At 40.9% G+C, this 25,605-nt stretch overlaps 1 protein-coding gene across 3 annotated transcripts; it reads left to right on the top strand.

The window, feature by feature from the left end:
* Positions 1–3,451: 3,451 nt before the first annotated feature.
* Positions 3,452–25,323, top strand: haus7 (HAUS augmin like complex subunit 7). Of its 3 annotated transcripts, XM_062971246.1 has the most exons (10): positions 3,452–3,602; positions 5,798–5,913; positions 8,390–8,457; positions 16,393–16,454; positions 17,017–17,105; positions 20,274–20,432; positions 20,683–20,779; positions 22,933–23,160; positions 24,495–24,606; positions 25,124–25,323. In XM_062971246.1, exons 1-10 carry the CDS (start codon positions 3,525–3,527, stop codon positions 25,189–25,191), a joined length of 1,077 nt encoding a protein of 358 aa, XP_062827316.1. In that variant the 5' UTR covers positions 3,452–3,524; the 3' UTR covers positions 25,192–25,323. The 3 variants fall into 3 exon arrangements, with proteins under 3 accessions (XP_062827316.1, XP_003216945.3, XP_062827317.1); XM_003216897.4 differs by lacking the exon at positions 8,390–8,457 and having other exon boundaries at positions 3,453–3,602; XM_062971247.1 differs by lacking the exons at positions 3,452–3,602; positions 8,390–8,457 and adding an exon at positions 3,649–3,781.
* The last annotated feature ends 282 nt before the right edge of the window (positions 25,324–25,605 follow it).

Here is a 25,605-nt window from a genome sequence, read left to right as displayed (position 1 = left end):
AAATGTTGCACCACTCTAACAACCACCATATCAGACTACACAGAGAAGCCACTGAAAATCCACAAGCATGTGGACAATTTCAACAGAAAGGAGAAAACCATGAAAATGAACAAAATCTGGCTACCAGTATATAGAAACTCTAAAATCAAGACAGTAAATAAAGAGGAACAGAAAAAAATGAATTCCAGACAGGAAACAATCAGGACCAGCTAACACCTCCCAACAAAGGATTCCCCCAGGCAGGAAACAACCAGGCTTTGAAGCTGTAAGGCCATTTGATGCTAATCAAGGCGATTAATTGCAACATTCACACTTGCCTCCAACAGAAAAGAGTTATTTCTTCCACTATGGACCTTCCACAGATATATAAACCCCACTTGCCTAGTTTCCAACAGATCTCACAACCTCTGAGGATGACTGCCATACATGTGTTCGAAACATCAGGAGAGAATGCTTCTGGAACACAGCCAAACAGTCCAGAAAACTCACAGCAACCCAATTTTTTAAAAAAGCTTATAATGCTTTAAGGTGACTTTCTTTCGAAAGGGTGCTTAAGATGTATTAGATTTACAAAAGACTTCTGCTGAGAATGACAATGATTAAGAACTGTGGTTTGAAGTCCTAAACAGCTGGCTGGATTTTTTTTTTGGAGGAGTAGGTTAGTGGGAAAAATTTTTATCATGTCCGAAGCAACTTGAGAACATACTGCAAGTTGCTTCTGGAGTGAGAGTATTGCCTGTCTACAGAGATGTTGCCCAGGGGACGCCTGGACGTATTAGCTGAGAGGCTTCTGTCATGTCCCTGCAAACTAGCGCTGACCTATGGAATTCGTCTCGCGAATTCGAACCGGCAACCTTCAAGTAGGCAACCCAACCTTTAGGACAGCAGTTCAGCCAGCACAATGGGGAATTAACTAGCACCTCCCTTTCAGATTTTATCTCTCTAATGCTTGTAGAAAGGTGGTTGATAAGCCCCATCTGCACTGCCATGTAATGCTGCTTGAGACTGCATTTGTCAGTGTAAACTCATATAATGCAGTGCAGTTAAACTGTGGTATATGAGTTTACGCCATCTATATAATGCAATTTGAAACTGCATTATATTTATTTATTTTATTTTATTTATTTATTTATTTATTGATATTCCGCTTTATCTCTCCATAGAAAGACCACTTTGAGTGGCTCACAATCAAAAGCATTACAACTTAAAACATACAAATATACAAAAATAACACAGTTTATCATTATATATTATTATACTAGCTGTGCCCGGCCACGCGTTGCTGTGGCAAAGTATAAGGCTCCTTCTATACAGCTGTATAAAATGCACACTGAAGTGGATTATATGGCAGTGTAGAGTCAAGATAATCCAGTTCAAAGCAGATAATATAAGATTATAAATGGGTTATATAGCTGTGTGGAAGGGCCTTGACTCTACACTGCCATATAATCCAGTTAAAATATGATAATCTGTATTTTATAGGCCTAAGTGAGGCCTAACTCTGCCTGGCCCCTGGGCTGAGTGGGTTGCTAGGAGACCAAGTGGGCAGAGCTTAGCCTTCTAACTGGCAGCAATTGGATAAAAACAATTATTCCTCTCCCTCTAATTAGGACTTTATTTTTCTTTTGTTTTTGTTGTATGAACGTAGAGGCATGGATGAGGGGTTGTGCTGCCAAGTTTAGTGTTTCTGGGGTGTGTAGTTTTGTTGTTTTGTCCTAGGCCGAAATTTCATTATCCTTTTATATATATAGATATACTCAGTAGTAATTATATTTAATATATTAGTAGTACTATATTATACTATTATCATTATATGTATATATATATATTATTAACATAACACAGCATTAATATATATTATATTGTACTATACCACTATATTGCAATATTATTAGTAATATCACATGTAATATATAATATACAAGTACTAGGCCACCGGGGACTCCTATAATATTATAATGTATTTATAATCTTATATTATCTGCTTAGAACTGGATTATATGAGGCCCCTTCTACACAGCTGGATGAAATGCACACTGAAGTGGATTATATGGCAGTGTGGAGTCAAGATAATCCAGTGCAAAGCAGATAATATAAGATTATAAATGGGTTATATAGCTGTGTGGAAGGGCCTTGAGTCTGCACTGCCATATAATCCAGTGCCAATTAGATAATCTGTGGAAGAGGCCTAAGTGAGGCCTAACTCTGCCTGTCCCCTGGGCTGAGTGGGTTGCTAGGAGACCACGTGGGTGGAGCTTAGCCTTCTAACTGGCAGCAATTGGATAAAAACAATAATTCCTCTCCCTCTAATTAGGACTTAATTTTTCTTTTCTTTTTGTTGTATCAACCTAGAGGCATGGATGAGGGGTTGTGCTGCCAAGTTTAGTGTTTCTGGGATGTGTAGTTTTGTTGTTTTGTCCTAGGCTGAAATTTCATTACCCTTTTATATATATAGATTATATATTTTGTACTATATCATAAGTTGTAGTATATATATTACGTATATTAAGGTAAAGGTTTCCCCCTGATATTAAGTCTAGTCGCGTCCGACTCTGTGGGTTGGTACCCATCTCCATTTCTAAGCCAAAGAGCCAGCGTTGTCCATGAACACCTCCAAAGTCATGTGGCCGGCATGACTGCATGGAGCACCGTTACCTTCCCATCGGAGCGATATCTATTAATCTACTCACATTAGCATGTTTTCAAACTGTTAGGTTGACAGAAGCTGGAGCTGACAGCGGGAGCTTGCTCTGCTCCCCGGATTCGAACTTTCAACCTTTCTGTCAACAAGTTCAGCGGTTTAACCCACTGCGCCATTGGGGGCTCATATTATTATATTATATTTCATATTATATATAATTAGAACATTATTATTATATATAATATATTAATATTATTACATTACAATGTTGTTATTTCTATATATAGTAGAGTCTCTCTTATCCAACACTCACTTATCCAACGTTCTGGATTATCCAACGCATTTTTGTAGTCAATGTTTTCAATATATCATGATATTTTGGTGCTAAATTTGTAAATACAGTAATTACTACATAGCATTAATGTGTAATGAATTACTTTTTCTGTCAAATTTGTTGTATAACATGATGTTTTGGTGCTTAATTTGTAAAATCATAACATATTTTGATGTTTAATAGGCTTTTTCTTAATCTCTCCTTATTATCCAACATATTCACTTATCCAACATTCTGCCGGCCTGTTTATGTTGGATAAGTGAGACTCTACTGTATCATTATATTGTATACCGTATATGGAAGTGTATGTAGATAGAGCCACTGTGAAGGTCATCACAAGGATTTGAAGGCACACTGGGAATTGAATTATCCCGCGGTTTTTTAGGCGTGAGGTAAAATGCAACGCTGCAACTTTCCCCTCCCCTCGTTCCTTTGGTACAGCCCAGTCCTCGCTGCAGAGCACCACGAAGCTTAGGCCAACCCATTTAGGGCGGAGGGAACGATGTTCTGAGTTTTCTGTCCTCATTGACGTTCCCGAGTCCAGAGCCAATGAAAGCGAGGCGTGGGCGAGGCTTAGGCGGGAAGATGGTGGCGGCTTCTTTTGCAGTATTGTATGAACGTCTGCAGGTATTCCTTTCTGGAGTCTCCTCCGAACAAAATAAGAATTTATTATTAGTGCGGGTGGCTGCAAGATTGGCTGAGGTTTCTAAATAGGAAATGTTTGGGCTAGCTGCTGCTGGTCATTTCTGAGGAATGGCGACCCTGAAGCAAAACAGGGTTTTCTTATCAAGACGCGTTCAAAAGAGGTTTGTCTTGGCTTTCCAATGAGGTCCCTTCCATACAGCCATATAATATGTTGGATAATAAGGAGAGATTAAGGAAAAGCCTATTAAACATTAAATTAGGGTATAAATAAAGTTTTATTATTATTATTATTATTAGGTTATGATTTTACAAATTAAGCACCAAAACATATTATACAATAAATTTGACAGAAAAAGTAGTTCAGTACGCAGTAATGTTATGTAATAATTACTGTATTTATGAATTTAGCACCAAAATATCATGATGTATTAAAAACATTGACTAAAAAAATGCGTTGGATAACCCAGAACGTTGGATAAGCGAGTGTTGGATAAGTGAGACTACTATATTTCAAAATTCATAACTCAATCTGTAGTAAACAAGATGTTAAAGAAGCTTTAAAAGACAGTACTGTGTTTGGAATATCTGGTGCTGGGATAACAAGCTTTAGGAAGACTGATTCTCTACTTCAGGGGAGTGTATGGAGTGAATGAGATTGTCTAATAAGCACTTCTATAATTCCTTAACAGTGTTCAGGGCTGGACCTACTGGGTGACAGATGGAGCAGGAAACCAGCTGCATTCCTCCCTGTCATTTTTCTTTAGCATATTGGCTATTGCTCTTTGGTGAAGTACAGAGCAGGCCTCTTCAACCAGCAACACTCCAGTTATTTGGAACTCCCAGAAGCCCTAGCAGCTTATTCAACGTTCAAGAATTCTGGAAGTTAAGGCAGGCTGCAAATTAAAGAGGCTTGCTCTGAAGTATACTACTGCTCTGTCACTAATCCTAAAGTAAAATTTAGCTGCAATTTATTGGTTTCTATAGAAAAAGGTTTATATATTTTTGCCTCTGTCGAAAGTGTGTAAATACATGTGTTTATTCTAAGGTGAGACCTATAGAATTCTACGAAGTATTGGTAAGTTTGAGGCAAATAATATAAGCATGTTTCTGAATAAAACTTGATAGAGTTGTATTGTTAGTCTGTGGCCAAGATGAAGTTAGGAGTGGAGATACGTGAAGGGAAGTCATAGGGAGGAGGGAGCAAGATTGTTTTCTGCTGCCCTGCAGACTAGGACACGGAACAATGGCTTCAAACTACAGGAAAGGAGATTCCACCTGAACATCAGGAAGAACTTCCTCACTGTGAGAGCTGTTCGACAGTGGAACTCTCTCCCCGGGGCCGTGGTGGAGGCTCCTTCTTTGGAGGCTTTTAAGCAGAGGCTGGATGGCCATCTGTCGGGGGTGCTTTGAATGCGATTTCCTGCTTCTTAGCAGGGGGTTGGACTGGATGGCCCATGTGGTCTCTTCCAACTCTACTATTCTATGATTCTATGAGACTCTCAGGTTAGTTACTTCACAATGGAAAGAAAAGGATGGCATTTTCTTCTTAGCATGCTTTGTGTGACTTTAACACTTTAACTAAAATTCTAATATGTGGCGTTTTATGAAATAGATTAGTGTAAAGGGTGTCTCAAAACATTTCTCTTTTTTGTAGTAACTTAGCTAATTCGCTGAAGGAACTTTCTCTGGAGACCTACAGATATTACCAGTTCATTTCTTGATACTTCATTTCTGGTCATGATGAGAAATATATTACCTTTCAGTAATTCCAAATTCTTAGTTAAGAAAAAACAAAGAGGTAGCTGGAATGTGTAAAAAATATTTATTAGTCAAGCCTGACTCTGAATCTAAATGTATCCAGTTGTGACTAGAGAGTGGCTTATTCCACACCAAAAAGTAAACAAACTGACAGAAAAGACCATATGAGGCAGGGTTATGGAATAGGGATTTGGGACTGAAAATCTTCGACATCTCCAGACTTTTACACAGTGGTGGTGTCTCCTAAGTATATTACCACTGGGAGCAGGAAGTAGTATTATTTCCCCGAATAGGTGTGGTGCAAGCATGACATGAGAAAATTGGTGCCTTTGATGATGGAGAATTTCCATTAGAGAACACAAGAGAAATAATAGCTTTGGTGAATGGGGGAAAATAACTGTTCTCTCATAACCTTATAGGAACTGGGCTGCCCTGCCCTTGAGGGTGTCTTCTTATCAGAGGCTGAAGATATACAGAAGTTGCTATGCACCCCTTCATCCCATCGCCTGGATATATTGGAATGGATTTGCACCAGGTAACTTCCACCACAATTTGATCCTATTTACTATGGTGTCTGTCTTTCTCCCACTGCTTTCTGTACAGACAGAGCTACAATAACAAAACTGTGTGTCCTGCTCCTATTGATAATCTATATTGTGTATCTATAAGCTTGTTTAGATTTTCATATTTTTAATGTAGCCTGATCAATTTTTAAAGCTAGAGATGGTTTGTGACACACAGCAAGTCTGGCATATGAAAAAAAAAATCAAATTCCTTTAGTTTTGTGTCTCTCAAGACTGTAGGTCCTTGGTTTGGAGGATTGCCACACAGATCAAGACACTTAAGAAGCAGCTTACAAAATGAAAGGTGTTACCCTTCAAAAAGATTGTGAACCTCATGTAGTGGTGCTAATGTTTGAAACTGACTCTTGCAAATGAAATCCAGTGGCAATTATTCTTTGTCCTGTACATGAGTGGGGATGGGGGGAAGGAAGCATGGTACCCCAGATCAACTTTCAATCCTGTCCCGTGTTTTTGTGGGCATTTGTGCACCTGGAGACTCTTATGAAAGGGAGCAGGGACATGAAGCATCAAATAGGAATTAGGAGTGGAATTCTTTACGAAGTTTCTTGATGAAGGAATCTATAATGTTAGCAGTTTTCTTTCCACTTTGACAAGTATGCAGTTTGTATTTGCTAGTCAGGACATATTTTGCACAAACCTGTCACCCAGGGGATCTTTTCATTAACTGTAGAGCATAGCTTTCGAAACAGGACATAATAGTATGTCACCTGTACTCCACAGGTGTGTTGCATTCAAAGAATCCTCACCTCACCCCCCCCCCCCCGGAGGAGATACCCAAAGAGCATCCAGTCCAACCCCCTATGGCCAGGCAGGAAGAGCACAGTTTAAGCCCTCCTGAAAGACAACCATCCCATCATCTTATTGGATGATGTGTCATTTGGTCACCTTCTCTGGAGGTGTTGAAGCAAAGGCTCGATGGCCATCTGTCAGGAGGGCTTTATTGTTGTCTTCCCTTATGGCAGAAGGGGGTTGAATGATAGTCCTTGGGACCCAACCATATCTATCTGTCTATAACCTACACCTGTGGTTCTCAACCTTTCTAATGCCATGATCCCTAAATATCGTTCCTCATGTTGTGATTACCCCAACCATAAAATTATTTCTGTTGCTACTTATTTTATTATTTATTATTTACCATATTTGTACCCCTGCCCTTCTCAACCTCAAGGGGGACTGAGAGCAGCTTCACACATTGGCAACAATTCAGTGCCTTAAAAACAACATTGATAAACATTTACGGTATGTTAAAAACCAAAGAACTAAAAATATCTAAAAAGAATTACATTATTAAAATCACACAATCCATAACTAATTTTGCTACTCTTATGAATCATAATGTAAATATGTTGTCGAAGGCTTTCATGGCCAGAATCACTGGGTTGCTGCGAGTTTTCTGAGCTGTATGCCCATGTTGCAGAAGTATTCTCTCCTGATATTTTGCCCACATCTATGGCAGTCATCCTCAGAGGTAGTTAAGGTCTGTTGGAGAATAGGCAAGTGAGGTTTATATATCTGTGAAATGTCCATGGTGGGAGAAATAACTGTTGTCTGTTGGAGACTAGTGTAAATGTTGCAATTGATCACTTTGATTATCATTGAATGGCTTTACAGCTTCACAGCTTGGTAGCTTCCTGCCTTTTTCAGAGTGTAGTTCTTTATTTACGGTCCTAATTTTAGAGTTTTTTAATACTGGTAGCAAGATTTGGTTCATTTTCTCTGTGTGGTCTGACATGGTAGTTGTTAGAGTGGTCCAGCACTTAATATAATAAATAATATGCTGTGTCCAGGTTGGTTCATCAAGTGCTCTGCAATGACTGACTTCTCTGGTTGAGTTAACCTGCAGTGCCTTTCATATTCTGGGCATCACTGCTTTTGGTGGTCCCTATGTAGACATGTCCACATCTGCATGATATACAGTAGACTCCTGCAGATCCTCTCACCCTGCAGGTGTGGACAAGTCTAAATAGGGACCACCAAACCCAGCACCCAAACAGAAGCCTGGTGGGATGGGGTCCTGTATTGCCATCCATACAAGAAATCTGGCCATTTCTGGCAAGGCTCCCTAAGCTACATCAAGGACACACTAACCTTGGGTGGCCCCTGGTGAGGGCCCTTTGGGGAAACTACTACTTCCTCCCTCTCCCGCCCCCCCCCCCCAATCTCCTGATTGTGCCTCCCTTGACATTTACATAACAGCACAAAAGCTGTCTGTTTGGCTGGATGGGATTGGGGTCCCGTGTTGCCATCCAAACAGCGAGTCTGGCCACGCCTCGCAAGGCTCCCTAAGCTACATCAAGGGCACACAGACCTTGGGTGGCCCCTGGTGAGGGCCCTTGGTGAAACTGCTACTTCCTTCCCTCCCCCCCATCTCCTGATTGCCTACCTGTGCTGTGTTAAGGCAATAATCCCATTTGTTCTCCCTTGCAGTGTGTATCCACCCCTCAAAGAACAGTTTTCATCTCTCAAAGAATCGGAGTCAGATTTAAAAATAAAAGGTATGTTTTGTGTTCAGGTTGAAATGGCAAATATGCAGTCACTTTCATTCTTTAGGAAATACTTGAAATGCTTGTGTGTTGAAGGAAGGAGTGCCTGCCTTCATGGAGATGGCCTGTGTGAACTTTGGTGAGCATTGAGTTGTGAGTTGCATATCTCATGATGTGTCCAAAATATGACTGCCATAGCTTAGTCATCATCACTTTTAATGGAGGGGGGGGGGGGTCAGGTTTGATTTGATCTAAGATGCATACAGTTGTCTTTTTGGCAATTCAGAGTACTGTATCTACAAAAATATGAATACTCTGAATTTGAAATGTGATCCTTCAGTATCATATTTCAAAGGACTTCTTTCCCTTCCTATCAGCATTCTTCATTGTCCAGTTTTCATAACAATACATAGAAATATATGCTCTGTAGGTAAAGTTAAAGGTTTTCCCCTGACGTTAAGTCCAGTCATGTCTGACTCTGGGGGTTGGGGCTCATCTCCATTTCTAAGCCGAAGAGCCGGCGTTGTCCGTAGACACCTCCAAGGTCATGTGGCCGGCATGACTGCATGGAGCGCCCTTACCTTCCCGCCAGAGCGGTACCTATTGATCTACTCACATGGGCATGTTTTCGAACTGCTAGGTTAGCAGAAGCTGGAGCTAACAGCGGCCGCTCACTCCGCTCCCTGGGTTTGAACCTGGGACCTTTCAGTCTGCAAGTTCAGCAGCTCAGCGCTTTAACACACTGAGCCACCGGAGGCTCCTACAACTAGCTATTACACCTCAAATCACAGAAGTGTGCATTCTTGCAAAAGACCTTATTCTGAAAAATCAGATAGTCTTCATATAACTAGAGGTCCTAAAATACAATCTTAAATGATTTAGGCACTAGTAGAACGGCCAGCTGGCAAGTAGTCCACATCAGATGGCATAGATTGTTGAAACATGGGACATGAAGCATGTCTTTTAGCAGAGATTAGCCTTTCACCATAGCAAGCCAAGATTCAGTGGTGCGGGTGGGGGTGGAAAGATACGTAAATTTAGAATAGTAAGGATTTTGCTGCCTCTTCTGGATTGGATTTCTGGGAGGGATAATTACCACTGTCGATGAGATAAGTATCAGTGCTTGCAGAATACAAATCTAATATCCTTGCGTGTGCAAATTATAGATATCTCATTTTCTCTCTCAAGCACACATTAACTCTCCAGAGTTACTCTCAGTTCATCAGAAACAGCACAACTATGCCCGTCCTTCCTTCTTTCCTTTATTTCTGCAGCACTGACGTGATTTTGGCTGCAGAGTGTAGTGGAACCAAGTGCACTTTACTAGATTACCTATTTTGGCAACACATGGTGGAGAAGGGATAGTTTTGCCAATCCCTAAAGGGAAGAGCTACAAGATCTGTACTGACATTCTACTGAGTGAACGATTGTCAGTTTGTAAAATAAGAGATCAAATGCAATTAATGACTTTATTTGTTTAATGATATCTAGGATAATGGGGCTGAGAGTGGTTGGCTTATGCCATGTATTCTGGAACGGAGATGTTTAGTCACAGAATGAATTAAAACAAAGGCAAATCTTCCAAACCCAAGACAATATTCTCAAATTGTTATTTTGAATGCTGCACTCAATTCAGTCCAATTTAATACATATCCAAATGTGCAGTTGTCACTAGATAAAGCCTGAGAATTGGGCAAAAGGTAGGAATGAGATAAGAACTATAAGTACTAAGGGAAAGAAGCAGAATGACTATCATTCAGAGTTGGGGATCAGACACAAATGTACTGTATGACGTTCAGAAGCTGGGGCTAACAGCGGGCACTCACTCCACTCCCGAGATTTGAACCTGGCACCTTTCGGTCTGCAAGTTCAGCAGCTCAGTGCTTTAACACACTTCGCCACCAGGGCTCAAATTGTATCCCTCCTTGTCAGTGGGATCTAGGTGAGCAATGTCAAAAGTGGTGGGTATAGTTTGTTTCATCTGGAAACCTTCAATTTCCCTTGTATAAATGAATGGTGCTATTTAATTATATGTAAAAAAAATAGGGATGCTGTTTGGCACACTGTTGAGGAGGGTGTTAAGCTATCCCTGTTGACCACAGATGGGGAAAGCCTTCTTAAAATTAAATTGGTTCGTAATTCGTTAAAAATGTCAACAGTTATTTATCAATTCATTATATAGTACAGTAGAGTCTCACTTATCCAAGCTAAACGGGCTGGCAGAAGCTTGGATAAGCAAATATCTTGGATAATAAGGAGGGATTAAGGAAAAGCCTATTAAACATCAAATTAGGTTATCATTTTACAAATTAAGCACCAAAACGTCTTGTTTTACAACAAATTTGACAGAAAAAGCAGTTCAATACGCAGTAATGTTATGTTGTAATTACTGTATTTACGAATTTAGCACCAAAATATCATGATGTATTGAAAACATTGACTATAAAAATGGCTTGGATAATCCAGAAACTTGAATAAGCGAGGCTTGGATAAGTGGGAGACTACTGTAATTAAAGCACACTAGCGTTTTTAAATTTGATAATCAACACTTTTATTATGCTAATTCTGTAACAGCCACTGTTTAAATGATTTTATAAAAACAACTTAATAAAATTGACAATTCAACATGACTGTGTGTTTTTAACATTTTAATGTTGCCCAGTGAAATTTCTTCATCATATTAACCTTATATGGTCTTGCAAATGCTATTGAACTGTGCTGTTGTTAAGATTAATATGTAAAGTGCCGAACAATAACATTTGCAAGCTTTGATCTTATATGGCATCTTTTTCAGCTTGTCCCATAGAACTCCAAGAAAATATCTTAAAAGCAAGCCACTTTTTGTCTCTATACTGATCAGAGGTTGTTAAAATTATTTTTGGACTCCTCCTACACTCTCCTGGGATCCTCACAATTGTAGCACCCAAAAAATAACTTTTAAAGCATTGATATTTTCCTCACATTTCAGTCTGCATAACCTCCTCTGGTTTTCCGTTTATGGTCAAGCTAGACTTGTGTAATGGAATGCAGAACTGGCTTTATACCCAGATGAATAGATAAAGCTGGTTGACCTGAACTGGGTTTCATCTCATCTGCCAGCTGGCATTTTGAGGCTAGAAGAGTGTATCTTTCACTCAGAGTTTGTGAGATCTTCATGGTAAATTTGCCTAAATAATGGGTTGCTGTGAGTTTTTCGGGCTGTGTGGCCATGTTCCAGTAGAATTTTACTAACCACAAATGCAAAATATCAGGCTTTAGGTTGTAGAATCACCATGTTGCAAAAGACTGAACCCATGGGCTGTTTTTGAGCAGGTAAAGGCATGTAACAGCATATTGATATTCCCACTGGTAGCATCAGATTTGTGTGTGTGTGTGTGGGGGGGGGGGGGGAATAAAACAAGCTTTTCAGTGCAACAGCTTTTATTATTATTATTATTATTATTATTATTATTAAACTTTATTTGTACCCTGCTAGCATCTCCCGAAGGACTCGATGCGGCTTACAAAGGCCAAGGCCTCAACACACAATATAACAATACAAAACAAAAGGCAAATTAAAACAATTAAAACAGTATAAACAACAAGCAATAAACAATACGCTAAAACACAATAAAACTGGGCCGGGCCAGAGTAATGGGTACAAGATTAAAAGTGCTGATGTGACAGGTGATATATAAGGCTTCTAGGGCAAGTGCAGAGTGCGATATACAATCTAGTTCTAATAAAGTGCTTATGGGACTTGGAGTTGGAGATTTCCTATTAATCTGGGAAGGCACATTGGAACAGCCAGGTCTTCAAGTTCTTTCTGAAGACTGCCAATGTAGGGGCCTGTCTGAGATCCTTGGGGAGGGTTTTCCAGAGTCGGGGGGCCACCACGGAGAAGGCCCTGTCCCTTAATGAAGTATTGGCAATCCCTGAGTTACAAACATCCGACTTGCATGCGATTCCTAGTTAAGAACAGGGTGAGACAACAAGAAGTGAGAGAAATCTTCCCCAGGAAGGGAAATTCACACCTAAGGGGAAAGGTGTATCCGCTGAAGTTTTCTCACCAATCCTTATTTCCACAACAAGCCAATTTTTTCAAAATCCACTTATCAGAGGGACAGAAAGTGAGGTGAAATCTTCTGAACAGACAGCAAAACCCTTCCCTATGTTATCCAAAGCTTATATATGCATGTATGTATTTATGTGGCGGGAGTTACACTTAAAAATGTTCTTTTTCTGACTTACATACAAATTCAGCTGAAGGACAAACCTATATAACCTTTCTTGTTCTTGATTTGGGGACTGCCTGTACTGCAGGAACATGGTAGTACCTAATGAATTTGTTTGCACGATGAGCCTGAACTTGCTCATTTTTTAAGAGAAAAAACACACATTATCCACCAGGTAGCCTTTCTGGTTGGGGTATTCTAATAATTGTACTTCAAAAAAGGGGAACTTTTCCAAACTGTTGTCTTCTGCAATGAGACTTGTACAATCTATATATATAAAAGAGTGATGACATCAGGGCAGCGGACAAAACAACAAAACTACAGGCCCCCCAACCCCGAAATTTGACAACACAACCCATCATTCATGGCTCTAGGTTGATACAACAAAAAGAAAAGAAAAAATAAAGTCCTAATTACAGGGAAAGGAATAATAAGTTTTATCCAATTGCTGCCAGTTTGAAGGCTAAGCTCCGCCCACTTGGTCTCCTAGCAACCTACTCAGCCCAGGGGACAGGCACAGTTAGGCCTCACTTAGGCTTCTTCCACAGATTATCAGATTTTAAGTGGATCATATGGCAGTGTAGACTCAAGGCCCTTCCACACAGCTATATAACCCATTTATAATCTTATATTGTCTGCTTTGAACTGGATTATCTTGACTCCACACTGCCATATAATCCACTTCAGTGTGCATACTAAACATAAAGACAACCATACAACAGACATTCAATACCACCACTACCTCAACAATTTCTCACCAACACCATCAGACAACGCCACAGCAACGCGTGGCCAGGCACAGCTAGTGTGAAATAAGTTGTTTAACTAAAGGGCAACTTTCCCTTGATTCTCTGTTCCAGTTTTGTCATTTGGTTGTAAAGTGCTGGCTAAGAAAAAGAGAAAGGTAGAAGTTTATGTAGAGGTCCTTTTTTGTTGAAGTTTTGGTTCAGATTCCTCAATAGAGCTTGCAGATGGCCAGCGTCTGCTCCACATTGGCAGAGCCTACCATGTTGAGATCATTATACAGATGTTGAAATGTATAGAACCAATTAAAGTGATTTTTGAAAGATGTGTAAGATTGTAGAGTTTTGTGTAGAACTATACAGAATAGCTGATCATTACAGTAGGCTACATATCATATAATACAAGTAACTGGTCTTCTTCATTGGACAGAGGGACAGAATGGGTAAATGCAGCACTTGAAAGCTCGCAGGTGTCTGGGCAGCCATACTGGTAGAGTTTATGGATTTGAAGTGTACTCTTGGATGGAATTATTTCAACATGAATTCATTTAGCTCAGTGCGATTCTAAAGCTAAAATATTAAACTGACAATTGTGAGTTTTTCTTTTAAATGTATAGTTAAGAAGAGTAGGCATATTGCTTGTATTTGGCCGTGTGGCATGCCTTCTCATTCAGGTTGACATCCTTATTAACTTCTTGCTGAAAATTCTCTTCCTCCTGAAAGAACATCCAGGGAGGATTTGGGGTGGCAAAATGGTACAGAGCACCAATTAGAAGGGGCTGGCCAGCTTAAAAAGTTCTTAGAGGGGGGGAAACCCTTAAAACATAAGTTTTGTAAAATTACAATTACTAACGTAAAGTATGTGGCACTGTATCACTCCATATTCTACTCATCAATCTAAGACCAGAAGATGCCTATAGACATCTCTATTAACCGTTATGCACAAGTATTTCCATCTTGGGACATTGATTTTGATGGTTAAGTAAATCCATTAAAGTTGCCTTCAACTTTACCAAGCGTTATCATCTTTTCCAAAGATGCATGATATGTCCAAGATATGTCTGCTTGCAAAAATCCCCAAGGCTCATTGTTTATGCACTATAGCTTATTTTGTTGGTATTGGTATTTCTCGAATCATAAGCTGTGCAACCCCCGGTGACGGAACTGGTTTAACCACTGAACTTACTGACCAAAAGGTCGCCGGTTTGAATCTGGGGAGCAGGGTAAGCTCCCGCTGTTAGCACCAGCTCCTGCCAACCTAGCTGTTCGAAAGCATGTAAATGTGAGTAGATCAATAGGTGGCAGGAAGGTAACGGTGCTCCATACAGTCATGCTGACCATATGACCTTGGAGGTGTCTACAGACAACGTTGGCTCTTCGGCTTAGAAATGCAGATGAGCACCAACCCCCAGAGTTGGACATGAGCAGACTTAATGTCAGGGGAAAACGTTTACCTTAAGCTGCAGCACCTGCAGTGCATACTGACTATCCTTTATAATTCGAAAATCACCCACACGGATGGCTGATACCTTTGCTTTCTGGTAGTTCAGTGTGCACAAACTAATATTTCATGCAAAATGATATTGTTTATAGAATTAATGTCAAGCTATGTGTATAAGGTATGCATCAGTGGTTCTCAACCTGGGGTCCCCAGATGTTTTTGATCTAGGACTCGCAGAAATCCCAGCCCTTTTACTAGCTGTTAGGATTTCTGAGAATTGAAGGCCAAAGACATCTGGGGACCCCAAGTTGAGAACTACTGGTATACATGGAACAACAATGTACTTTATGGTTAGACTTAGGCCTCATCTGTAAGAGATTTCACAATATTCCGAAATCCAAAAAAGGCTGAAATAGAGAACACATTTCACATTTCCCAAACATGTCAGATAAGGGAGATTCAGTCTGTCCTTGGTCTTTTACATCAACTGCTCTGATGGCATGAGGTGAAATACCAGTAACAGTTTAACATAATTCAAAACTGGGCCCAGTCCCTTGCATTGCTTATGAAAAAGAATAATCATAGCTTACTTGGGAAAGAAAAAAAATCTTCCCTAAGCAGTGGTTCCCAATCCTTAATCCTCCAGATGTTTGGACTTCAGCTCCCATAATTCCTAACAGCTGGCCCCCTAGATGGATTGTCACCTTGATGTGGTGAGGGAGCTTGCGTGTTTCAATGAACCTGAGGGCACAACCACTGGAGTCATGCACTCCCAGGAGTGGCCACAGGGGAGGATCCAGACCAAGAACAATCCGAAGACCCTAAGACCTCAACGGCGGAGCAGGCGAGGATAACATGGTACATGTTACAACGGCTGTGAAGGCGGAAGAAGGCTGCAACAGACTGAGAAGCCACTCTCGTTGTGTTAATCACACCTTCTGGGACCTCAATCTGTGAAGACTGTGTGTTGACCGGCCGTGCACCGACCTCCACACATTTAAAAAAAATCACGCCCAGGCGTCTTCAAGAAATGGAGGACCATCATCCTCGAACTACGAGGGATTGCCTAAGTAAGTAAGTAAGCTGACTGAGGTTCGGGGAGTTGAAGTCCAAAACAAGCAGAGGACCACATATTGGGAACCACTGCTCTGGAGGAATGGCCTTAGTTGAGAGGAATCAGCACCAGTCTAGAGGTGGACTGGCAGCCTGACTTGAATCAAGGCACTCTCACCTGTGCAAGATGGTGATGAATTTTATTTGTTACCTGCCTCTCCTGATGGTACAAGCTGGGGTACAAGCTGGGGTACAACAAATTCAAAAACATATGAACATAAAATATATCAATAAATGGCATAGATAAAAACAAAAAATATAAAACAAGATGCCTCATGAGCAGCACTGCAAACAAACCCGTCGCTGGAGAGAGGTGATGTTTAAACAGGTGCTGTGGAGCAAATTTGGTTGGGAGGAGAATAGTAGGTGCATGTTCATATTGTTTAAAACATGAGTGGAAAATGTGTGTAACTCAAATGACCTTCTATTCTGACAGGGATGGCCAAGCTGGGGTATGAGCTGACACTTTGCCATGCAAATGACCTGGACCTCATCCAGGTAAGGACTGATGATGCAAGTGGGGATGTCAGTGAAATGAGGTTTTTCTCACCTCCCAAGACAGCTTAGTCCATTGCCAGACTGTTCTCTAGGTATACCCCTTTTCTCCATACCATGTTTAATCTAAAACTTCCACCCTCTAAGTTCTGCCACCCAGTTAAAACATGTTTTGAATATTTTCATATAAAACCTTGAATTTTGTCATTTTATATAGAGGGTACCATTTTACTACAGTATATGGACTTAAGCATGCATGGATTTTGGTATCCATGGAGGCTCCTGGATCTAAATCTGAGGAGATACGAAGGGCCCACTGTGTTAAAGTTAAACTATTTAAAAATCTAAGATTATACCATGAAAAAATAGTTTCTTCTTTAACCCTTCTTTTAAAGGATTTCATTTGTAAACTTCTTTACTTTCATTGCATTCTTCTGAATGCTGCTTTAACTTGTTTCACATTAAGAGGCAGTGCTCTTCTGAGTGAGCTCTGTCAGTAAAGAGATGCTGGCATAGAGGGACTATCACAGTGTGGCTTGTCTTGTGCTTTCATCCTCCTCTGCAGGGAAAAGCCTCTGCTCAGAAGCAGCTCCGCTTCCTGGAACAACTAGTGGCTGTAATTCCAGCTGTATCTGACTCTAGCACTTGTTCCAGGTGAGGAGAATTTTTCAGTTACAGAGGAGATCAGCTGCTGTGTCTTCCAGCAGATCTGTTAGAGGGATTTAATGACCTTTCTCTTTTGAGTTTTTGGCTTTATTGTTCACATGCTGGGCAAGATTACATTGGTCTAGTTGGCAAAAGGTCTGGAATTCTGTGCTTCTAAAATGCCTGCTGATTGAGAAATTTGAATTAAGTCCAGAAATTAATTAGGTGTCTTGGGCAAACTAAGCCCTGGATGTTTGGTGATCTAGAATTTAGGTGTTTTATTGGGGGAGGGGGGAAAGAAAGAATGAAATATCCGGAACATAGTTAGATACACTTAGGTAGTAGTTGCATTCTTCCGTAGATAATATAGCTGGCCCTCCATATCAGCGAATTCTATATCTACAAATTTTTAACTTGCATGGCTGTATTGTTTTTTAATACCAGAAAAACAAAAGTTATTTAAGATATACCTTTCACTATGGCATTTAATATAGTGGGACTTCAGCATCCATGGAATTTGGTATTCAAGGGCTGGGGTACTAGAACCAAGCCCTACCAGTTTTGTGTACATTCAAGGGAACACCAGGCACCCACCCCATTATTTTTAAAAGGGGGATGCCTTTTTTCTGGTAATTTTGCCCCCAAACCACATAGAAAGCCCCCACATGTGTAAAAACACATGAAAAACCTGAACCCTCATAATCTTCTAACCACTAAGTGCCTCTTTTCTCCTCTGCAATCCTGAGTCGTGGTACCTGGGGGGTGTTGTCAAACTGTGTCCCACACAGTTGCCTATTTCTCCTGTGTAGACTTTACTTTCTTACTTAGACAATCCCTTGTAGCCCAAGGATGATGGCCCTCCAAGTGTAGTGTCTTGGCAGTGGATGTGTAGGTGGCTGTGGAGACCTATTCTTGACCTGCATGTTCTTCCACAGTGAAGACATCGGTTTCCAGATGGACGGCGGTCCCGATCAAGGTTGGCTTGAAACGCCTTCCTCTTGGCACGTTTCTCCCTTTCACCCTCCATCCATGCCTCTTTGAATTCTGCAGCACTGCTGGTCACAGCTGACCTTCAGTTAGAGCTCTCCAGGGCCAGGGCTTCCCAGTTCTCAGTGTCTATGCCACAGTTTTTAAGGTTGGCTTTAAACCCATCTTTAAATCTCTTTTCCTGTCCACCAACATTATGTTTCCCATTCTTGAGTTGGTAGTATAGTAACTGCTTTGGGGGACGGAGATAGGGCATTTAGACAACGTGGCCAGTCCAGTGGAGTTGATGGCGTAGGAGCATCGCTTCAATGCTGGTGGTCTTTGCTTCTTCCAGCCTGCTGACATTTGTCCTCCTGTCTTCCCAAGAGATTTGCAGGATTTTCCGGAGGCAACACTGATGGAATCTTTCCAGTTGAGTGTGACGTCTGTAGACAGGCCATGTTTCGCAGGCATCTAACAGAGTTGGGAGGACAATAGCTTTATAAACAAGCACCTTGGTATCCCTACAGATGTTCCGATCCTCCTCTGCTTCATTTGGAGAAATGCTGCACTCACAGAGCTCAGGCAATGTTGTATTTCAGTGTCAATGTTGACTTTTGTGGAGAGGTGGCTGCCAAAGTAGCGGAAATGGTCAACATTTTATTATGTTACACCATTAAGCTGTATTCCTGGTATTGCAGAGGGATTGGCTGATGATTGCTGGAAGAGCACTCTCGATGGTCAATGAGAGGCTGTGGTTCTCGTATGCTTCTGCAAAGATGTTTAGAGTGGCTTGTAGATCTTCTTCTGAATGTGCACAGACTACGTTATCAACTATATTGGAGTTCTATAACATGTTGTGACCTTGGTTTTGTCTTTCGGTATAGAAATCAGTTCTAAATCATGACATTATTGATAGAATCATAGAGTTGGAAGAGACCCCAAAAGCCATCCCGTCCACCCCCCCTTCCATGTGGTAGATGAAAGCAGGAACTAAGTCTGAATGGTGCAGCAAATCTGTTTCAAAATGTTTTGGCTTTTTTGATTTGATCCTGCAAAAGCATTGTAACAGCTTCTTAGGGTCATGCCTACAAGTTAAAACGTATCCTGGGGAAGAGGGGGAAGAGGGGGAAGGTGGCGAGCAGCCCATAAAGAAGAGGATGTTGATTTGAAATGGGTTAGGAATCATTAAAGGCCATATTCTGTGCTGAGCCTGGCTGTTGGCCCCATCCAGTCTTTGCTTCTCAAAATTCTCTACCATTCAAGATTCAAAGGATTGATTTTTGGGCCTTCCTTTTGTTAGCATGGAAGTAATGCATTAGAAATAATGATGTTATCAATAACACATTTGCTTCTTTGTGGAGTAATAATACCGTGACTAGCATTGTTACTCTTAAAAGTACAATGAGAACTGTATGAGAATTATGCATATGAAAGAAAATTTGAAATGAAACTTGAAAAATGTTAGTCATCTTGTGAGATTTGGTGCCTTTTGTTGTGTTTTCAGAGTAAAATAAAGAAACAAATGAATAAAAGGTAACTAAAATGAAGGATTAATAGTAAAGTACAAGTGTCTTGCTTTTGAAGTCTTAGGTGACATGTTACTTTTCAAAAGAAGTAGCAAACTCAAGATGATACTTTACAATAATACTCCACACAATGCTTGGAACAACATGTCCTTTTGAAACAGTTTTGAACCACAGCTTCTTTGGTTTCTGTATAATCCTTTCTTGAATGAACACCTAGGTGTGATGAACTTTAATTTCCCATCAACCCTAGCCTGCAGAGCCACATGAAATGTGTGTGTGGACATTCATGCCCTGTTTCTATGCCCCCTTGGACTATTTTAGGCCCGGCAGGGGTATTTTTTAAAAAAGAAATGTACTTCTGACTTCCAGTTTATTTCTGGTTTCACAAAGCCCTGCCATGGGTGTAAAGTGGCCCAGGAGGGGGCCCAGAACACAACAAAAATGCTTCCCAGTCCTCTTATTTGGAAAAAATACAGTAAAAATTTTGACCTCCTCCAATGCTCTTCAGAGCTTGAAAATCTTTCCCACTTACTGTACTTTCCCAGTCCTGTTCTGGACTACAAGTAATTCTATTTAACTGGGACTACAAAGCACCTCTTCAGCCACCTAGATATCATTTGACCATGGTTGACCCTAAGGCCTTCACATATAGTCCTCTCGCCTCCTTTTCTCTATCTTCCAGCCCTGAAGAATCTTTACTGGAGATGGTTTGTAAGAATGGGGAGTTCATGAAACAGGTTTTTTGCAGCCCTGACCTGCAGGCTGTGTTGAATCCACAGTGTCATCCCTGGAGCTCGGACATCAAGCATTTACTGGCAGATGAAGAAGTATTGCATAAAAGGTGAGCTCCTTGTTTTTTATGCTTACCGTCTGTCAGAATTTAAGAAAAAGACTCCAGAAGTCCTTGAAGGACATGTTTCTTGAGCTAGAGTGGGGCTGTAATTTCCTTGAGTGTTCAGTCAAGATAAGAAACCAAGAGGAAACATTCATACAATATCAGTTTGAACGGAAGGTTTCCTAACTCCTGACTACTCTTATTGAGGTGGCAGTGGCAAAATACATCTAATGTACAACCTGTCTTATCTATCAAGGCCCCTCCTATCAGAAATGTCTCATGAAAAGACAATTAAAAATGAGCTGAAGAAGCTGGAAGACACAGTGGCAGCTCTGAAAGATCTGAAAGCTCAGGTAAGTTATCATCAGATGAGTTTGTTAAGTAAAAGGATGGTTTTGCAAGGTACAGGTTAGCCTAGTGGATACTAGGTTTGTTCTCAGATTCCTTATGGACGTTTGCCTTTGGCTTGTTTGGTTGGTTCAGTTGGTTCAGGAGCATGGGCTCCACTGCCATTTTAAAAATATCTGCAATAGAACAGTGGCTGTCAAAAACCGGCTGCTTTTGGTTACACGTGGAGTGCAGGGAGGGAGGCAGCCGCTACCGTGTTTCCTCGAAAATAAGACAGTGTCTTATATTAATTTTTGCTCCCAAAGATGTGCTAGGTCTTATTTTCAGGGGATGTCTTATTTTTCCATGAAGAAGAATTCACATTTATTGTTGAACAAAAAAATTAACATTTATTATATACTGTACAGTAGTTGTCATCACAAACCAGCATAACCAGACAAACTGTGAATCCTATCAAGAATTTCTTGTTACTACCATTATTTCCATGTACAACTGGTATGTACATTTACCAATCCTGAATGCACTGGTGTTCTGTTTGGCAGGCGCTGGGCATGCTTCCAAACAAAAACTTTGCTAGGTCTTACTTTCGGGGAAGGCCTTATATTTAGCAATTCAGCAAAACTTCTGCTAGGTCTTATTTTTTGGGGATGTCTTATTTTCAGGGAAACAGGGTAGAAGAAAAAACTCGAGGAGGAAAAAGGCACCACTCCAGCATCTCCAAATTAAGAGAGAAGAGAGGGCTTTTTTAAGGAAGCCCACATTAGGCTACTTCTGTGTCGATTCCTCTTCCTTCCCTGGGAAATGGGAAGCCTGCTTAAAACGCTTTGGAAAACTGCCTGCTGCAGGGAGAGAGTGCACACGCCTGCAACTCTGTCTTCTCTACAGACAGAAAGGAAAGGATTGCAGAAAGAGTGGTATCTTAATTTCAGTGCTTTTACTCCAGGTCTTAATGAAGGAAATAAGGACAAACACAATGCCTAAAATGAAGGGAAGGGGAACTTGTGGGAAGCCCCCCCCCCCCCAATTGCCACCAATGAATCTTGGCTTCCTGAATCAAAAACTGATTTCCGTCCTTCTGAATTTGGGAAGCTCCCGGAAAATGGATCGGGACCCCCATCGAAATCTGGGACAGCAAAACAGTTCTGGCCAAGCTTACCTATCCTAATGTATCTCCCTCTATGAACCATCTTGGAGTTCAAGATTGTCTGGGGGAGGCCCAGCTCTTGCTCCTGTCTCCTTCACAGGCACAATTGGCAAGGACGAGAGACAGGACCTTCTCAGTGGTGGCCCCTTGGCTATTGAATTCCCTCCCCGAGGATATTAGATCAGCTCCCTCCCTCTTGACCTTCCGTAAGAGAGTAAAAACATGGCTTTGTTTCCAAGCCTTTGGAGAACCTGTGCAATAGATAGATATGGAGTAATGTGCAATGACTATAGGAACAACCCAGACTACACTGGTGGATTAGGTGATTAATTGTAGTTGTATTGTTTAAAGTGTTTCTAATTATTTTAATGTATTTTATTATTCTATTAAAATGTTCATTTTAATTATACAATGTTTTTAAGGTATCAAATAGCTGCCTATGTGTAAAGCTGCCCTGAGTTCCCTTCAGGGTGGAGGAAGGCGAGGTAGAAATGTAAATAAATAAATAATAATACTTTACCCAGATTACACAAGTTTAGTGGATGCTGCCTTTTGTCAGCTGCAACTTCCTTACTCTGCTGGCAAATTGCATTGGCAGTGTTTGTCCATAGCACCTCTTGTTTTAGGCTGTATGAATTCATTGTAGAATATTGATGGTTTAGTACATCAATATCCAATGATATTTATTTGACCAATGTAATAGATGTTCTTGTGTATTTCACTGTAATTCAGTGATTAATTATGCTTTGCTAGTGAAAGAGTCATCAAGTGGTGAAAACTTATAATAAAAAGTGGTTGTAAAGACGGATATAAAAATTAAGTTCAGATCTGTTGTTTGAATCATAATGGGTAGGCTGATATTTGCTGCTTGAGGAAGGGGTAAGATCTAAACAATAACTGTTTTTGCCTGAGAAGAGAGTGGGGTGGGGAGGCTCAAGCACAATAATGCTTGACATGGGCTCCAAGTTTATAGCAGATTACATTTTTAACAGTATCAAAACTGGGCCTTTTCAGTGTCCTTTCCTACAGGAAGACCTGGGTATGGCAGATGCATCCCTTGACAGTGCCACAACTCTGCAGACTCTCAAGCTGATTGCTTCTGACTTCAGCCAGCTGCTCCTGGCCTTTGAGCAGGTGTACGAGAGTGAGCTGCAGAAGAACAGTGAACAGCGAGTTCTTAAGCTGAGCCCCTGCGGTCCCCTCTTCCAAGATGTGCACGAGAGCTTGACACTTTGTGTGCAGGTGAGACTGGGGGCAAGAAAGGAGCTTGTCCATGTAGCAGCAGCATGAGACGAGAGAATTACAGTTAGTTCTCAGGAAATGTCAGCTGGCTTTATGCTTGGGGAAACCATAAGTGTGGCAATAGATATAGGAAGTGCTTATGTAGATGTGGGGCTTCTTTGCCCTTTTTTGATGTTAGGAGCTTAGTCCCCAGAATCTCTTATCTATGGCTATATTGAGAAGCCTAATGAGGGTTGTAAGTAAAATATCTGGAGGTTAAAAGGTTCACCATTGCTGTGTGAGAATGTGTTGATTTTGATATCCTGGCAGTGATCCAGTTGCTTTCCAGTCACTTACTTCCCTTCCTCCATGACCCAGTCACACAACATAATTATACAACAATGATTCCACTTTAACTACCTGGCATTGCTCTATGGAATCTTGGTATTTGCGGCCTAGGGGTACTATAATTCTCAGCCAGAAAGCTCCTCTTGTGCCTCTGACGACACTATAAATCCCAGGATTCTATGGGATGGAGCCATAGAAATTAAAGTGGATTTGTAGTGCTGTAACTTTGTAGTCTGTTGTTCTTGCTGTCATTCAACTGTGTCTGGGCTGTATCACTTCAGACTGCGATCAGGGTTCCACAAGCAACCCTTGCACATAGGAAGGAAGGGTGGTAGCTTTAGAGAGGCCTTCTTCCTGATGTGGAGATTTCTACATGGTGTGACTGTTTTACCTGGAAAAGCTTTTTGTCATGCAATACCCCAACTATCACTTGAAGTGATACAGGCCCAGACACTGTAAAACATAGACCCTGAGGTGAACACCTCAGCATGTCTGTCTGCATCTATTTATTTTTTTACTTGATTCTGTATTTTTTCCAAAATGGGGCTCAAGATGGAATTGTCATGTGTTCTATCTAGCTCATAGTGGTAGGTGTGTGTGCATGCATTCATATCCTTCAGAATATGGGCCATGTGTATCTTAAAGGCTAATAGAATTACAAACACATTACAACTCTGTACTCTCAGTACTTAAGTATGTGCAGAAGTGGAGAGATCTTCATTTGATGGAAGTGGGTTTTAATTCTTTTAGGTTTATGCCACAGTAATAATCTATCATCTATCACAAGAATCTAGTGTGCTTGGTGTCCCCCTGATCCTGCCTTTCATGTACGATCAAAAATGGGATTGAATGTGGGTCTCCTCTCTTTTCCTCGTCTCAATTTGTTTGATCAAATTCAGGAGTACAGATCATGAAGAACTAGATGGGATTAGTAGAGCTGTGGATGCCAAATTAGTGAGATGGTGTAGCTAATTAGCTTCCTTGGTTTTATGTATTTCTTCCACCAGGAATTGCAAAGTCTGGCTCAGGTTACAGAAACCTCTTCCTATGTTATGGAAACAGAGAAGCAGACACATGGAGAGAAGGTGTTTTGGAGCGGCAGTGTCAAATCCTCATTGTGTAAGTCCTGCAACCAAATAATGTGTATACTTTGTGCTTGGATGCACCTCTGGTATGGAGCCTTGTCTCTAGGATTTTGCTCTCATCTTATGATTTGAATAGCTTCAAAATCCCCCTTTCTAAAGTGCTGATTACAAATTTCCCTTTCTCTCCAGGATTTTAAAAAAATCACCAGAATGAGGCTGTGAAATGGATTGTTTTAATAATAATCTAACCTGCCCTTAATAAGAAGCTTCCATTTTTCAAGGGAAGACTTGGATAATATACAGTGGGAGTGGGAGGTTATTATATATACTATTAAGTATAGTGTACATCAGATGTTAGTCTAGAAAGTGGCAGCAAAAGGTTGGAATGGTCAAGTTTCTCAGTGTCCCCTTTTACAATAGCAGCAAGCAGAGAAAACAAAGGAGGATGGGCGAAGGCTGCCAAGCTCAAAGTGAATTAGAGACCTTGTCTCCAAAGTGCCCTAGTGCTTCCCTCCATTATTTCCAGTGCTAGCAGTGTTTGTCTTTTTCAGCTTCAAAACTTGAAGAATTGAAACAGAAGTACAAGACTATCCATGCCATACTGAAGGACTGCTCATGATCCTGAATGCGAATGAACTGTAAATCATTGGGAAATATGGAAAAAAGAAGTGTCACTATGGTTGTAGTCCCAAATGTAAATATAAAATTCATTAATTTTTTTGTCGAACATTAAAATATATTTTCACTCTCATATTCTCTATATCTTTTCCCATTAACAGCCTCCGCCAGTACCCGCTTTTCTTGCCTTGGCACAATTCTTCCACCTGAGCCCCTTCACCTTAGACTGAAAGTGTTTTTTGCACCAGCTGTGGTAGAACAGGACTTTTGGCAGCACACCCATCTTGCCCTCCTCTCCCAACAACAGCCTGTACCTCCCTTTGCCACCATGACATTCCTTCTCTTTGAGTCAGCTTATGCTCTTCTGCAGCTTCCTGCTGTCCTAGTAGGTAAGAGGAGCCCAGAGACTGGCGGT

The sequence above is a fragment of the Anolis carolinensis genome, chromosome 2, assembly GCF_035594765.1.
Source record: "Anolis carolinensis isolate JA03-04 chromosome 2, rAnoCar3.1.pri, whole genome shotgun sequence".
Lineage (NCBI taxonomy): Eukaryota > Metazoa > Chordata > Lepidosauria > Squamata > Dactyloidae > Anolis > Anolis carolinensis.
The sequence above is the reverse complement of the archived record's forward strand: the minus strand, read 5'-3'. Positions and strand labels throughout refer to the sequence as shown.

Excerpts from the sequence above, each read along its gene's own strand:
- haus7 (XM_062971246.1), top strand. The coding sequence starts at position 3,525 with ATGAAAGCGAGGCGTGGGCGAGGCTTAGGCGGGAAGATGGTGGCGGCT. Across the intron at positions 16,455-17,016 it reads ATGACCTGGACCTCATCCAG|GGAAAAGCCTCTGCTCAGAA; the intron begins GTAAGGACTGAT and ends CCTCCTCTGCAG. Across the intron at positions 24,607-25,123 it reads CAGTGTCAAATCCTCATTGT|CTTCAAAACTTGAAGAATTG; the intron begins GTAAGTCCTGCA and ends TGTCTTTTTCAG.